The 16,971-nt window shown below is 46.4% G+C and overlaps 1 protein-coding gene and 1 pseudogene across 1 annotated transcript; both read left to right on the forward strand.

The window, feature by feature from the left end:
* Nucleotides 1-2,958: 2,958 nt before the first annotated feature.
* LOC106975908 (protein LLP homolog) lies at nucleotides 2,959-3,929 on the forward strand (annotated as a pseudogene).
* A 2,521-nt stretch (nucleotides 3,930-6,450) lies between these two features.
* Nucleotides 6,451-9,742, forward strand: KCNE4 (potassium voltage-gated channel subfamily E regulatory subunit 4). The gene is made up of 2 exons (XM_015073292.3): nucleotides 6,451-6,599; nucleotides 7,187-9,742. The coding sequence occupies exon 2, from the start codon at nucleotides 7,217-7,219 to the stop codon at nucleotides 7,718-7,720; it is 504 nt and encodes a 167-aa protein (XP_014928778.2). The 5' UTR covers nucleotides 6,451-6,599; nucleotides 7,187-7,216; the 3' UTR covers nucleotides 7,721-9,742.
* Nucleotides 9,743-16,971: the final 7,229 nt, after the last annotated feature.

Consider the following 16,971-nt stretch of genomic DNA (forward strand, 5'->3'; position numbering starts at 1 on the left):
ATGGTGGTTCCTGAGACATTTCAAGCACTACGCAAGCATTTGCTAAACAAGTATCAGGTGAAAGAGGGTCGGAATAAATAACAAGGGGAAGTTAATGACCACTTTATCAGGCATTCTCTAACTTCAAGACTCCTGAGTTCTTGCATCCTAATTTCTTGTGGGTGATGTCCTGCCTCCAGCCACATCCCCCCTGAGACATAGCTGGTGCTGTAGGAGGGTCTGGAGGTCTTGCGAAGCACTAGAAGATACCCAGCCCCGTTTTACCCCAAGTGCTAGGGATGCTAAGAAGTATGGGTCTAGGAAGGGTGACTCAGGGCATTACAAGGGATGACCACGCCAAGAGTTCCCAGACGCCACTTTTCTGGAAGGGTTTCTGGGAAAAGCAACATCAGGGGTAGACACTGAGAGTTGCATTTTGCAATACTCTGCCAGTCCTGTAGCCTGGTTATCTCACATCTCGTTGTCTCTGTTCCTCACAGCCCAGTCTGAAGATGGCTATCCTCATGGTTTATGGGACTTTTCCGAGTATCCTGAGACAATTAATTATCCTACTCTTGACATGCCTGAGGGGCCAGAACTGAAACACAGAGAAATGATGTAATTGAACCAGTCACGTAGCCCGGGTGAGGCCGAGCCGGGTCAGATCTCTGGACTCCAGACTTCCATTTCATCTGATGAGATCCGCCGCCGTGCTGTTATCCCAGCACTGACTTTGTTTAGTCACAGAAGCTGCGAACATAATTTCAGAGATGTGTGGCCAGGGTCATTTGGTAAAAATGACGTTACCAGGAAGTTAAAATACTCAAAGCTCTGGAGAAAGTTGTGTGTCAGGACTGTGTCAGGGGGAAAAAAAAATCAAAACAAGACCAGAAATCAGTTATGACTATGAGCAAAAGGGAAATTGTTTTACTATGGGCCATACGGAGAAAGGTTAAAAGTATTTCTACTTCTCTGATAGCTTCGAGAACATATTGAGTTTGGTGCAGCCTCCAATGTTTTTGATAGCATGAGTTCAGAATAAACAATTTGTAACTGCATGCCTGCATTTATGTCTGGCCATGCAGGAATTCACTTTTTAAAGGAGAGTTTTATGGGCGCCTGGGTGGCTCAGTCGGTTGAGTGTCTGACTCTTGATTTCAGCCCAGGTCATGATCTCATGGTTTGTGGGACTGAGCCCTGCGTTGGACTCTGTGCTGACATCTCGGGGCCTGCTTGGGATTCTCTCTTTCTGCCCCTCCCCAGCACATGTGCACGCTCTTTCTCTCTCTCCCTCGCTCTCTCAAAATAAATAAATAAAATGGAAGCATTAGAAAAGAAGAAAGTTTTATTAAGGCTCAAAAAAATTTGGAAAAATATCCACCTTCTATTTTCTACTTTTTCTCAGTCTCTTTGTTTCATTGAGTGAGGCAAAGGGTAGGAAAAAGAGAATGAGCTCTGGAATTGTGCAGACCTGGGTTCAAATCCTGAGTCGACGACTACCATTGGCATGACCTTGGGCAATTTTCTTAGCCTCACTGACTTTCAATTTCCTTATCCATGAAATGATTATCATGATACTTACCTCACAGGGTTGAGGTAAGCAAAGCCTTTACCAAAGGCTCGATTCATAACAGACGTTCAGCTAGGTATGGGCTGTGAAATATCTTAGACTCATTTAAAATGCCAGCTCAGAATCGATTTATCAAAACAGCATGCCATCAATGCAAGGATAGACAGATCAAAAGAACAGAATAAAGAGCTCAGAAACAGACTTACACATATATGGTTAATTGATTTTTGACTAAGATTCCAAGGTAACTCAATGGGCCAAGGACAGTCTTTTCAGTAGATGATGCTAGAGCAATGAAACAAACATACACAAAAAGAAAATGAGTGTAGGGGCACCTGGGTGGCTCAGTCAGTTAAGCATCTGACTTCGGCTCAGGTCATGATCTCACAGTCCATGAGTTCGAGCCCTGCGTTGGGCTCTGTGCTGACAGCTCAGAGCCCGGAGCCTGCTTCAGATTCTGTGTCTCCCTCTCTCCCTGACCCTCCTCCGTTCATGCTCTGTCTCTCTCTGTCTCAAAAATAAACATTAAAAAAAAAATTAAAAAAAAAGAAAATGAGTCTTGATGTATACCTTGCACTACATACAAAATTTAACTTGACATGAATCATAGACTTCAGTATATGAGATAAGCGATAAAATTCATAGGAGAAAATCTTTGTGACTTTGGGTGAGACAAAATTTCTTTTTTTTAAATTTAATAATTTTTTTTTTTTTTGAGAGACAGCAAGAGTCGGGGAAGGGCAGAGAGAGACAGAGGCATAGAATCTGAAGCAGTTTCCAGGCTCTGCCCTGTCAGCACAGAGCTCAATGCGGGGCTCAAACTCACCAACTGTGAGATCATGACCTGAGCTGAAATTGGATGCTTAACCAACTGAGCCACCCAGGCGCCCTGAAACAAAATTTCTTTTTTTCTTTTTCTTTAAAAAAAAATTTTTTTTTTTACATTTATTTGTTTTTGAGAGACAGAGAGAGACAGAGAACAAGTGGGGAAGGGGCAGAAAGAGAGGGAGACACAGAATCCGAAGCAGGCTCCAGGCTCTGAGCTGTCAGCACAGAGCCCGATGTGAGGCTGGAACTTGTACACTATGAGATCATGACCTGAGCCGAAGTCAGACCCTTAACCGACTGGGCCACCCAGGTGCCCCCCAAATTTCTTAAGATACAAAAAAAAGCACAAACTGTGAAAAATTTTGATGAGTTGGCATCTATCAATATGAAGAAAGTTTTGCTCTTCAAAGGACATTGTTAAGATTTCCGGGGCATCTTGGCTCTCGAAGTACAGCACAACGGCTGGGGACTCCGGGAAGTGTGGAAGGGGCTGCCTGGAAAGCAGATGTGTGGAAGCTTCTGGTCAGCGTGGACTACCTGGGTCCTGTGAGTTTCCTAGTTTGTCACTTTGCAGGTAAAATATGGCTAAAAGCTTATGGAGTAAGTGGAAAAGGAACATGCATGCTGAAAAGAGAAAAATGAATGCCCCAAAGGAACTCACCAGACTTAAAAGTATTCTTTAAGTGGATAGTGTTTTTTAAAAATGTTTATTTATTTATTTTGAGAGAGGCAGAGAGAGAGAGAGAGCACGAGCATGTGTACAAGCAGGGTAGGGGCAGAAAGAGAGGAAGAGAGAGAAACTCAATCAGGCTCTGTGGTAACAGTGCACAGTCCAATGCGGGGCTGGATCCCATGAACCTTCGGATCTTGGCCTGAGCCCAAATCAAAGGTTGGACATGTAACCAACTGAGCCACCCAGGCGTCCTGATGGTGATGCTGTAATGAAAGATGTTCAAGAGGTAGCAACTGTGGTGGTACCCCAACATTGTCAAGAGAAAAACTTAGTAAGTGGCACAAGAAGAAAAAGATGATACGCAAACAGAAACTGATTTTAAGAGGAACAAAGAGTCTTCTAGGCCAGCATGGGCAGTACCCCGTATGAATGAACCAGAGACAAAGAGAAAGACTGAAGGCCAAGCAAGAAAAAGGGAAGGGAAAAAGCCAAACAAGAGTAGCAAAGGCCATGAAGGGTTTGGCTTGGCAGACTCTGAAAAACTTGAAAAACCCTACTCGGGACAGGTCTTTGATAAGAATGTATGTATGGATTTCAACTTCCCCCAAATGAAAACTTTCTCTCCAGATCCCACTTGGCTTTTTTCTTCAGTTCAAACCCAACTTAACTCCTCAAATTTGTTTTGGGAGCTTGAACAAAATATTTTCTTTGATTAAAAAAAAAGGGGCGGGGGTACCTGGGTGGCTCAGTTGGTTAAGCATCCAACTTCAGCTCAGGTCATGATCTCACGGTTTGTAGGTTCCAGCCCCGCGTCGGGCTCTGGGCTGATGGCTCAGAGCCTGGAGCCTGCTTCAGAGTCTGTGTCTCCCTCTCTCTCTGCCCCTGCCCTGCCCATGCTCTCTCTCTCTCTCTCAAAAATAAATAAACATTAAAAAAAATTAAAAAAAAGAGACACTTCAGAAAATGGAAATGCCAGCCACAGACTAGGAGAAAATATTTGGAAAAGGATTTTCTTCTTTAACATTGCTGTCTCTTGAAACTGTGACACAGAGTAGAAGGAATTAGTAATTGTTGCATGTCCCCATCCTTTCCCTGATACAGTGCAGTTGGCAGATGCATTCCCTTCCTCCCTCACGTTGTATGCCATTATTCAGTGCTATTGTTCGCATAATACTGTTACGGGTGAGAGCTGGAGAGAAGGTTGGGCTGTGGGTAATGAGGTGGCAAGCCCCACGTCTTCCATTCTATTCTTGATGGAAGAGGAAAGAGCAACAATAAAAAATCTGAAGTCAGGCACATGCGCATCGGAAGACAACCTGACGTTCTCGTTAGCAGTAAAGCACTCTCAAAAATGACAGCAGGAAGCATAGATGGGGCACACGCATTCTGCCAGATATGGCACTAAGTGCTTCACTTGCATCATTTCTTTAACTGTAGGAGAAACATCTATGCGTGGAGTCTGCATGGGGTCCCAGAAGAAGCAGAGACACCCAGCAGGCATCCAACCAAGTTTCCTCTGGGCTCTTCCCTCCCTCGTGCCTGTACAAGATTTTGTTCTTCCGACGTCTCTGAATTGCTTTGCCTTTTGGACTTCATTCTGGATTCATCCATCTTTTTCTTGGTTTTGTGGCCTTGGGACCGTTGGCTTGATTTGGAGGATTTCTCTCGTTTGCAACTTCGGCTTCGGACTCGGCTTCCCGGCACCCGGCTTCATGCTTCCTTGCTTCTTAAACCTGCCATCTCCTCTCCACCTCCGGAGGGTTGTAGATTTGCAGTGTTTGGCCACTGTCATGTCCCAAGGCACGGATTACATGCAATACTGGGCTCCACCATCAACGATGTCTCTCTCGTTCCGATGACCCTGACAAACCACTGTCAGCATCGTTGTAGATGGAAGTTGTCAGGTGCTTATGATAAAAACAAGTTACAAAGGCCAAATCTACCTTGGCCAAGGTAGCCGTGCAGCTTTTCAAGTATCAATGTAGCCGTGAGGATGTCTTTATTGGTATGACCAAATGTCGAGTGTACAGATGATCTTGGTGTTGGAATGGTCCGGGCTTTGACCTTGGAGCCAGCTGGGGACTTACGGGTGAACACAGCCTAAAGCATAAGGTGAGTAGACCGGTGGGGAAGATAGAAGCACGTGCTCATTCTCCCGCTCTTTGCACAGGTGTCCTCATAGACTTAGGGCCGGGCACGAAGCTGGGAGAGTTCGTGGAGCAGCTGTGAAAGTCCCAGTGCTTGGGCTCTACACATTCCAGACGTTGCCATGCTTGCCTTGAGCTCTGGTTTAACAGCAGCAGAACCACGAGAAATGTTTTCTCTAGGGTCGATTCCCCGAGATAGCCTGGCTGCGATTCATAGGCCGCAGACAACTGGGAACGCAGCATCCCTCCCAGTTTACTTTAACTTGGACTAATAGCCTCTCAGAATAAGCATCCCGGGGAGCAGATGGACTGACATCAAAGTCTTCAATCTCTTTTCCAAGTTTGATCACAGCGGCCATTTTAACACAAGGTCTGCATAGGTTTTAAAAGCTTGAACTGAGCTCAGCGGGTCACCGGCAGAATTCCTGCCCTTCCCCCGACCCTCCAGAGACAGCCAAGAGATGTGTGGATGGCTTCTGTGTGACACCACCAAGGAGGAGCTGAGTGCCGTCGAACGGGGGCAACACCTACCCACGGTGCCCTGCACCATAACCCATGTTCACCTTACCCACGCTATTGAAGAGAAGCTGGAGGATTCTCTGTTTATTATAAAAAATAGATATTTTTATTATGAAAAATACATCTATGAGCCGGCTGCAGAAGACGGGTAGAACGTCTCCATGTTTTCAAAAGGCTATCTGGCACCAGGCAGCCTTAAATCTTAGAATGATTAAGCTGACAGGGATCCAAAAGCTCACACAGTCCACAGAATTCTGCATGGTGAAGCCCTCACCTCCAACAGTTTTACAGACCAGGAATCTGAAGTGCAGAAAGGTTTGGGAAGGATTTATGGAGTTTGCGTCGTTAGGAAGAACAGAAACGTAAGTCCCAGTTTCTTGACCGTCAATCCTGCACTGGATTCCAACTGTCCTTTATCCAGATGATGGTGCCTGACGGTCTCTGGAAACCTGTGGAAGGCATCATGGTTTTTCCCCAAGAGGGAGTTAACTAATTTTCAATGAGCGCAGACTTTGGGCTAACCGTTCCCAGTGGGCACATTCTCCCCCCGCCCCTCCCCTTTCACTATATTCAGGGCCACCTGGAAACTCTGGCTCTGGGCTGGAGGATGACAAGCCATCCCTGCTTCCCCGACTCTCTCTTTCTTTGCGCAGCTGTGCAGTTCAGTGAGCTGAACTGCACTGCTCCGAGTGCACTGTTCACTCTGCCACGACCAACCTCTGTTGTAAATCTTCCTCCCCGGACACGTGACGATGCACTTCTTGACTATATATCCCGGGAGCAGTGTGTCAGAGCGCTGAGCTGAGCCCCGCGCAGAGGAAGCACGCTCTTGGGCTTGGCCACTTAGCAACTCCGGACTTGGGAAGAAATTTGCTAGCCTTCGGTAAGTCAGCAATGCAACTTTGTTTCAGAAACATTTGAAACATTCTGGCAACCAGCAGATGAAGTTTTCCTTTCCTCTCTTTGTTGTAAGGAAACTTGGGTTTGAATTAAAAATAGGTTTGGGTCTGAGAAGCAAAATGTAAGCTAGCTTTTTTCTCTTTCTTTTTCTTTCTCTCTTTCTTTCTTTTTCTTTTTTTTCTTTCTTTCGCTCAGAGAAAGCTTCCCAGTGATTCAAATGTTATTTATTTTCCTCTATGCCCCATCGTCTTATACTTTTTCCTTTTGCTTTTCAAAAAAAAAAAAAAAAAAAACAATGCTTTTGACACGCTCACTTTAGGAAATGCAATTATGAGGACATGTATACACTGCAAAAAGAAAACCCCTGGTCACGTTTCTCCCTATCTTCCCCCTCCACTCTGACCTTTCATTGCTAACGTCTGCCAACTAGTTTGTGGGACCTCTTCCCGCCCCTGCCCGGTGCAGTTACAGGCTTTTACGATGTTGCAATCCCACAAACCTTATGCTCACCCCCCCCCTCCCTGCACCGTGGACCCGTGGGAGAGTTCTAACCTGCAGGTTTCTCCCCAGACCCTGGCTGAGTGGTGCTTCAATACTGAGATGGAGCCTCTGAACAGCACGCACCCCAGCACCGCAGCCCCCAGCGGCCACCTTGTGTCCCACGTGCCGGGCAGAGGGAGCAGCAACGGCAACGAGTACTTCTACATTCTGGTCGTCATGTCCTTCTACGGCATCTTCTTGATCGGAATCATGCTGGGCTATATGAAATCTAAGAGGCGGGAGAAGAAGTCCAGCCTGCTGCTGCTGTACAAGGATGAGGAGAGGCTCTGGGGGGAGGCCATGAAGCCGCTGCCCATGGTGTCGGGCCTGAGGTCGGTGCAGGTGCCCATGATGCTAAACATGCTGCAGGAGAGTGTGGCGCCCGCCCTGTCCTGTACCCTCTGCTCCATGGAAGGCGACAGCGTGAGCTCCGAGTCCTCCACACCGGACGTGCACCTCACCATCCAGGAGGAGGGGGCAGACGATGAGCTGGGGGAGGCCTCGGAGACGCTCCTCAACGAAAGCAGCGAAGGCTCCTCGGAGAACATTCATCAGAATTCCTAGCACCCCCGGAGCCCCCCATCAGCCAGCACTCTCAGAGAGGGGACGGACACTTTCCGTGTCTGGTTTCACTTTTGCAGTGCATGCCGCTGCCACTTTAAAGAGACCTTGGGCAAGCCCCTGAATGGGGGGCCAAGGCTCAGCAGGAGGGAGCAGCCAGTTGTCCACGCCTGCGCCGGGCCTGCGGTGTAGACCTGCCACGGAAAAGCCCTGAAGACGTGCAGTGTGTACGCTCACTTTGGGGCCTGGGGGCTGGGGTTCCGGTTCAGAATTCGGCAGGTGGCCGTGCTTGCTGTTGTTTCCGCGCTGGATGCCCTGGGTAACTAACTCCTGCGGCGTCTGCCCCCCTCCCAGGGCTGCCCAACACCCAGGACACGCTGAGGGACTAGTTTTGATCTGCTAATTTGCCTAGAGCTTTGTTCTAGATCTGATTGGCTGTAAGTACCTCTCCTGTGTCTCTGTAGTGGTCTACAGCACTTATTTTGGAGGTCTTTTAGGTTAGAGGGGGGATGTCTGAGGGAAGACTTTTGTTTGATAGCAGAAAGCTGGAGAGCGAAACCTGGCTCATTTGCATACTGTAAGAAAAAAGAAAAAGCAACCTGTAAGCCTGATAACCTTGGCTGGGATTATAAAATGTAATCTGCTATTTTGACCCTTTGTCTAACCTATGACCTTGAACTCTGACCTCAGACCATCTGGCCTCTCATGCTGGCGGGACATTTTCTTGGTTGCAAGGGCTTCCCCAGAATCTAACCTGCACTCTGAATAGCCATGCAGGGGACTCTTCTGGATCTTTCCAGAAGGGGTGATGGTGGGGTTGAACTAGGCCAAGCCATTAGCTCTGCTGCTGCTTTTTTCCCAGCGTCGTTTTCGGAGCTGGGAGTCATCGTAACGTGGGCCTCCACCGTGTGGCGTTTCGTCTCGGCGCCGAGACCTAGAAGGGCATACTCAGGCGGAGGTCGCACAAAGCAGGGGTTCGGGTTCTGTTTTCTGATCCCGAGCCCGGACGCTGATCTGCTGTGTGGTCCTGGGCTTGTCATCAAGAGGCTCACTGCCTTCATGAGGCTCCTGAATTGAGATCCCCAGGGGGCCGGGAGGATGTCTTTGGATTTTAAGACTCTGTGATAAATCCTGTATGGCCTGGTGTGAGGAAGCTTGGACAAAATATTTCCCACTCAGCCAGTCAGCCTGAGAATGGATCTGTTATTTAAAGGAGCAGTTGGAGACCCAGAACGCACGTAACTGGGAAATCCAGGGCGCATCACCCCCCCTGTTCAGGCTGTCGTTTTCCCAGGAGTGAACCAGGGAGGCACATACCACATCGTACTCTGCAAAGTTCTCTGGGTAGCAGAATGTTAATACTTCAGCCGAGAGACGAGAAATCTAAAAGCAAACGCTCAGGAATGCTTGCTAATGTCTCCGTGTGTTCCTGCGGTCAGTAGCTTTGTAGCAGAGCCGTTCGGCCCTTGAAGGCAAGCAGGAAGAGAAACACACCAAAAGGTCAAATTTAATTCTAGTAAAAACAAAAAAAAAAAAAAAAGAAAAAAAAAGATTTTTTTTTTTTAAAAGACATACTCTCCCTTGATTGGAGATAGCAATAACCACTGTTCCCATGGAAGGGTTAACAGTGGAGAAACTGGTTTATCAGTTTGCCTTAACACAGTGCTAGAGGAAATTTATGTTTGGGGGGGGGGGGGGGCGGGAAGGGCCCGCCGTTCACTTTAAAATTGCGAGTGTGGATTTACTCCAAGGGGGCTGTTTAAGGTGAAAGAAGCCAAGTTAAGTTTGGCTCCTTGCCTGGAATCACTTGAATTCTGAAACTTCACTGCGACGGACTTGTGCATGGTCACATTTTCCATTGCTTAATCCTGAAGTTTGGTGCAAGTCTATCTGCGCCTATTAAAAAAGTGATGTATATACTTCCTTCTTATTCTATTAAGTTGTATAAAATTGTCTTCTGTATTTAACAGTTTGTAATTTTCACACTATTTTTTAATTTAAATAAAACACATTTTCCCTACGAAATTATGGGTTCTGTCTTGGAGTCTTCAATATAATTCCTAGTTTCCAGGACATGCCAGCCATTTCCCAAGCCGTCTCTGGATCCGGATCATCTTCCGAGTCAGACTCACATGAAGTTGTATCTTATTTCTGCCTGAATCATGGAGTGAGCAGGGCTGGGCTTCCCCATCCTTTGATATGCTTTGCCATGAATAAAGCAAAACAAAATAAAACTGTAGATGGGTGTTGCATCCACCTCTCATTTTAAATTTGGGGGCTGTGGGACCCTTGAATTTGAACACGCCTGTGACATGGCAATTGCTGTAAAGATGTTGCTCCAAATTTGGTCGCCGGAAAACATTTGATTTGCATATTGGCTACACAAACACTATCCACAAGTGGCCACGGCAGCACAGACTAAGGGGCAGCGAGTTGCAGCACACGCAGCAACATAAGCTTAGGGGCAAAGCGAAGCGCCCACGCGGTGGGTCGGCCTTCGCGCTCCTTCCGGTCCCAGTCACCTGACTGTCTAGCTCCTCCCACTTGGTGTTGATTTCGCTCCAGCGCACGGGCCGAGGCCCGGCCAGCGGCCAGGATGCTGCGACCTCTCCTTTATGATTGCTATTTCCACAGTCGGAAGTCCTAAAGAAAAATGACCAAAACCGGTGACCCATTTTGAGACAAGCATTTGGTAGAGAGGGGCCTTACTTTTATGTTTCTCTGTTTCCTGTGAGTTTAGCTTTTCTGTTTCAAGTAAATGTTTCCATTAGGTTCACAAATAACTGTCTCCCTAAAGTATTTATCTGGCAAAAGGACAGCCTGGATTCTTCCCAAAGCGCATCAAGGATCTCAAGTCACCAGTTGGTATTTTGACAACATAACATGAGAACATTATCTGAAAAGAAAGCCTTTCAATTAATCCTGGCTTCATGTCATTCTTGGTGAAGGAAGAGTTAAGATTTTTTTTTTTTCTTTTTAACCAGGGGCGGAAGAAGAGGGAATTCTAAACTCTAATTGTCCTAAAAATATGAAGAGTACACTATGTCGTTTTAATGGAGTATTTGTTTTCTTTAAAAAAAAAAAAGAAGAAGAAGAACTTCTAAGCAAAACCTAAGGCCCAAGGGGTTTAGTCTGTGTGGATTTACTCATGCATGTGAAAAACTGAGAAGAGAATTTGGCCCTATGCACCTAGGATATTAGAAACATATTTTAAAGCACTGAAATGTTAGGGATGAGGTAAATGGATCATCCTGCTTGTTCCATGCTGTTCTAATTACACCTTTGTACGTCAAAGTCAGGCAGGGATGCTGCAGAGAAAAAGTTTTCTTTCATGGACAGAATCATGGGATCAAAACTACCGGGAAAGGCTGAAATCGGGCCAGGGAAAGAGTGCTCTTGGCTTGTGATTCTGGTTGGAAAGTAGACCCCATGGTGCATTTGAGATCCACAACTGGAGGGTTTTGTGTTCAGGCAGGCACTTCCGGGGTTCAGATGCGGAAGAGTCAGTTACCATCCTGTAAAATGTCACTCTGATCATAGACACTGTGGAACAGACAGAACAGTGAGCTTACAACGCAGTTGCCCCACATCTAGGCATCCTATTGGAGAAAATCACCGGGAGTGTCATGGCTTTATGGGACAGGAGGCAGAGTCTAGGGCTGGAGGGAGATAGGTCAGCTCGTTGACCAGGCTGGCCGCTCAGGCAGGGGCTGGACCGCAGGCAGGCGGGGTGTGAATGGGGCTTCAGTAGAGGCTCAGTCTTGTTATGTCTGGCTTTCTAGCCTAACTCCGTGGCTCTGTTGCTCCGCGCCTGTGCGGAAAGCACCCCTCCTCTCTGACCTGCGTCCTCTCTTCCACCACGAGGAGGACGTACTGCCCTTTCCCTTTGGGGGCGGTGGGGGGGGGGGGGTGAAAAATACCAAGTGCTGTATGAAACTGAAGGAAAAGCCGCTCCCGGCTTCTACTTTTTAAATTGTGTCCTGGATGGACATCTGCAAATAAAGTCACTGAACTGTCTCTTTTGTGCACGGTTTCCTCAGGAGACTGCAATGGTCAGGAAAAGGATACGACTTGCCAAAGAAGAAGGGTCATAAGAGAAAAAAAGCTACTGTTCGGTTTTGCCTTTCTCCATTTCTGAAATGTTTCTTCCCACACAGGAAGGAACAGTTTGGGATGTGAGCTGTTACCATGGAGATAACCAGCCAAGGTCACTTGTTTGAAGGAGGAGCCCATGGCCCCATGGCACTGGATCATTAGAGCAGCTTTAGGCAGTTGGGATTTGGTCTTTGACACAGGCAACGAAGAGCTTCAAGCCACAGTAGCCTCCATTCATGGTGTGGAGGAGGGGAGGCAGGGACAACATTGTCCTTTTGTCCTGCACAACCTCTTCTTCCTTCTCTTTGCTCCTCTCCTGCCCCCTTCACCATAGGGCTGAAATTCTGTTCTCCCAGCTCTAGGGATTTCTTTTCTTAACTTGTATTTTATTGCTAAGGAACGTGATGAAAGAATTCATTACAGGCACTTAGGTGTCTGGGTCAGTTGAGCCTCCGACTTCGGCTCAGGTCATGATCTCACGGTTCGTGAGTTTGCAGCCCGCGTCAGGCTCTGCGCTGACAGCTCGGAGCCTGGAGCCTGCTTTGGATTCTGGGTCTCCCCCTCCCTGCCCCTCCCCCTTTTGCACTCTGTCTCTGTCTCTCCAAAATAAATAAACATTAACAAATTTTTTTTAATTAAAAAAAAAAAATTCTTCACATCAATAGCCATACCCTTTTCTGTCCTTACTGGTTTTCCACCCCCTGTTCAAAGATGGTGTATGGCATGTTCTCTCTTGTCTTCATCTGTTCCAGCTGCTATAACAAAATATCATAGACTGGGTGGCTTATAAACAACAGAAATGTATTTCTCATAGTTCTGGAGGCTGGCGGTCTGTGATCAGGCTTCCAGTGTGATCGGATTCTGGTCATGACCCCCTTCTGGTGTGTGGATGGCTGACTTCTTGTATCCTCACAGGACAGAAAAAGAGGAAGCTAACTCTCTGGCTTCTTCTTTTGAGGGTACTAATCTCATTCATGAGGACCCCACCCTCATGACCAAATCACCTCCCCAAAGCCCCACCTCCTAATACTGTCATATGGGGGGGAGGGGGTAGATTTCCACATGTGAATTTGGGGGCGGGGCACACAAATATTCAGTCCGCAGCGTCTCTTTCCCCAGCCTCGCTCCTTTTCCTCTTTTGCTACCCACCATTCCATGAAAGGAATGAAAACGACAAAAAGGAAGGAGAAACCACGATGCATAATACTTACGAAGCACGTATTACATGTCAAGCACACATGTCACCCAGTGCTTTGAGCTCCTACTACTCCATTCTGGGGCGTCACCAGGTGCTGGGAAAACACAACATCTGCTTAGGTGCCAAAGTGGTCAGAGTCTTCCCAGAGATGATTTCCGATAAAAAGAACGCTGTTTCTGGTTAACTTATAACATTAGTGGAATCTTCCTGTGTGCAGGGCTCTCTGGATGTGAGAATACATAGTTTATGTCTTTGAAACATTTGACGACACTGTGGTGTACTTAAAAGGACAGAACGTATTGTTTACTCAGTATTTGCCTTGTTCTGTGATAGGTGTTTTCCCTTTGATTATCTTACTTAATCCTCTCAAGCAAACTCTGAACTAGATCTCCGCTGCTGTTAATGTAGGTATGAAAGTTGAGGCTCGGAGAAGGTAATTGCTGGCCAGTGTAATAAAGGATCAGGATTCCAATCCAGGTCATTTGATATAAATCTGCGATTCTTCAAACCAGCAGGAAGCCGAGAGCATGAGGCTTGGAATCCAGTGCCATCCCAGACATTAGGCAGCTTTGCGACATATTTGTTGCCCAGCCTTTCTGGGTTTCCCCCTCGGTAAAAGGAAGATAGTAACATCTTCTCTATTGACCTCGAAACACTGTCAGAACTGAGTGCATGTGAAGCAACTGGAAAAATAACAAGACTTTGTCTTCGATGGGGAGCTGTGTGTAGATGTTACTAGCACGTACCGACATCCAGCTCTTCTCTCTAGCACGTACCAACATCCAGCTCTTCTCTCCTTCTGAGAACGTGGAAAATTTCCACTTCTCAATCCCTTCTCGGGCCCTTCCTCTTCTAACACCAGGTCAAGGATATGACTCATTCTGGTCAATGTAAACTGAGTGAAAGTGATGTATGTCACATGTCAGCAGAGTCAGTGAAAAGCCCAGGTATGATTCTCTAGTTCCTTCCTTCCTTGCGTGAAACTAGTGAGACCATATGTTCCAGGTGGTATAAATAATAGTTGGAGCATGAATCAGCCTGGAAGATTAATTTGTGGAAGGCAATTGCTCTGGAGAGTTGCCCAAACCTGCAGCTGACTTTGTGTGAGGTAGTAATCATACAAGCCGTGGGAGGGGCGTCTGGGTGGCTCAGTCGGTTGAGTGTCTGACTCTTGATTTTGGCTCAGGTCATGATCTCGCGGTTCATGAGATCGAGTCCTGCATCAGGCTCTGTGCTGACAGCGTGGAGCCTGCTTGGGATACTCCCTCTCTCTCCCCCTCCCCTGCTCACACTCACTCTCTCTCTCTCAAGATTAATAAATAAATACTTTAAAAAGTCATATAAGCTATGTTAAGTATTGAGAAGTTGGGGTTTTTTTCTGTTGCAGCAAAACCTTGCCCATCACATGAATGCAGGGCACTATGACATTAGAGATCTACAGAATGTTGGAAGTTTCCTTCTACACCATCTAACCCAACCCTTCTGTTTAAGGGTGAGGAAATTAAGGCCCACAGTGGTTAACTGACTTGTTCAAAGTCTTTGAGGGAGACAGGATCAGAGCTGGGATCACAACTCAGCTTTCCTAACATTTGGTTCAGGATCCCCATGGTGGGTACAGTCACGGAGGGCTCTGCCATGGCTTAGTGAAAACAAAAGACCTGGAAGGACTTCTCATCTTGACCTTCCCTGCTCTGAGTCACTGGTGCTCCATTTGCTGGCCCCACAAACCTTGCCAGGAAGTAGCTTCTTTTTTCTCGGCCAAACCCCGGCAGTTACTGCTCTTTGCAGGGGAATGGATCTGAGCTGGCAGAAGTAAACACATTCCCCCAAAGCAGTGTAATGTGACATCACTGGCAACTTTAATAAAGGCGAAGAAGCTATAAATAGGAGGAGGGAAATATTCAAGCAGGATTCAATGTATTGTCCTGTGTGCAGCTTACTGGCTTTGGCCGTTAGTTAGTTAGTTCGTTTGTTTGTTTTGCATGTTTCAGCCTAGCTCCAGCACCAGAGTGGGTCACGGACAGCACCTTCCCCCCGCCAGTCCCCCACTGCTGTCCCCAGTGCAGCATGCTCCCAGCACTGACGCTCCTAGGTTCCAGGCGAGGACCTTTGTGGGTAAATGCTGGAGGTTCTGTTCTAGGCTGGGGCTCCAGATGATGAAGAAACCAACACCGATTATCATTTTTATATTCTGAGCCCTGACATGGAAGGAATGCTTTCTCTCTCCTCTTGTTTTCCCTTTTTCACTTAGAACTTCTGCCCAAGAACTGGACATCGTGCTTGAATAGAGAGATTTTTTCTTTTTCAAAGCTTTCTCCTTTTTGTTTTCTCATTACACGGTCCTCATGTCTCAGCTACAGAAGCTATGCCCTTTCCCGTGGGATCATAAACCTCACGAAGGTCAGAACTATGTATTATCATTTTTGTAGTTAGTACCTAGTTTGGGCCAGAATCAGGACAGTCTCTCATCATGTTCTTGTCTTCTTCTTCTTTTCTCTTTCTTCCTTCCTTCCTTCCTTCCTTCCTTCTTCTTCTTTTTCTTTCTTTCTTTCTTCCTTCCTTCCTTTCTCTTTCTTTCTTTCTTTCTTTCTTTCTTTCTTTCTTCTTTCCTTCTTTCATATTTTCTCTTTGGGTGATCTCATTCATGCTCAAATATTCAATTATTATGTAAATAATTATAACAAACACCTATCTAGTGTTTACTATATGCCAGGCACTGTTCTCATGATATTTAATTCTTATGACAAATTAAAAGATAGAGGTTTTAAAGCCATTTTAAAAATGAGGAAAGGGAGGCACAGAGAAGTTAAGAACATTGAGAGGTTCTCAGAGCTAGTTATAGTTAGCAGGAGAAATGCAACCTGAACCCAGCAGTCTGGCTCCAGAGGGGAAACACTCAACAGCATGTTGAACTATCTTTCTATCTCTAAATCCTTCAGATCTAGCCTAGATCTTTCTCTTGAGTACCAATGCCTGTGGCTATCTCCATCCAATATCCCATAAGCATTTCAAATTCCTGAGGTCAAAACCCAAACACATTATCCTTCCTCAAAAATCTGTCTCCTAACATACTGTATAGGTTTTATAGGTAGAACCCTAGCTTTTCTACCTTACTTTAGGTCACCAGTCACTCTCTGAGATCTCTTTCTGTTAACATGGTCAGTATTTATCCAAAAGAGTGTTTCTTTAATTGGGAAAACACTGAAGGCCAGAGAAAAAGAAAAGATCACATGATCAGAGCTGCACTGACACAAATTAAAAATATTAATATTTAGGATGGAGCCTGCTAGGCACTGGTTGTACAATGATAAAGACTCAGTTTTTGTCATCATGATTACGATGTGATCATTACGATTTTTCCCATCCTGTAAGATAAACTGAAGAAAATGGAAGAGGGAGGTAAAGAAAACAGGATTCCTGGTGGCAGGAGAGAAGTGTCTGGACTGGGCCAATGGCAGGTACAGTGGAGACACAGAAGCTGGAAACTCTGAGGACTTGAAATGGACAAGGTCTTGCACCTAGCTGACAGTTGGAAAATGAAGAAGAGAGTGGGGTGGAGAATGACTCCAAGGTTTTGAATCTGCGTAACTGAGAGGCTGGAAGTGCAAATAATAAAAACAGGTAGTAAGTCCTGGAAATGATTTACTGCGTTGTGCATTTTGAGTTGGAGTTGTTGACATGATTATCCAGAAAGCATTTGGAAGGTCAGTATGGGAACTTTTGAGAGAAGTCGGGGCTAGAGACTTGGGAGGTTTGGGAGCCATGCACATGAATCCATGGGCTTGAAACCTTGGGCATGACTGAAGTAGCCAAGGATGCATGGAAATAGAGAAAAGGGCAAAGAGCATTCCTTCAGGGACCAGCACTTCTTGGGGTTGGAAGAGGAAAGGCAGAAAGAGTGGGAGCAGTCCAAGAAGCAAAATCAGGATGGCAGACTGCCCAGCAACCAAGCCAGCAGAGG

Source organism: Acinonyx jubatus, chromosome C1 (genome assembly GCF_027475565.1).
Source record: "Acinonyx jubatus isolate Ajub_Pintada_27869175 chromosome C1, VMU_Ajub_asm_v1.0, whole genome shotgun sequence".
Taxonomy (NCBI): Eukaryota; Metazoa; Chordata; class Mammalia; order Carnivora; family Felidae; genus Acinonyx; species Acinonyx jubatus.

Coding starts and splice junctions, on each gene's coding strand:
- KCNE4 (XM_015073292.3), top strand. CDS start 7,217: ATGGAGCCTCTGAACAGCACGCACCCCAGCACCGCAGCCCCCAGCGGC.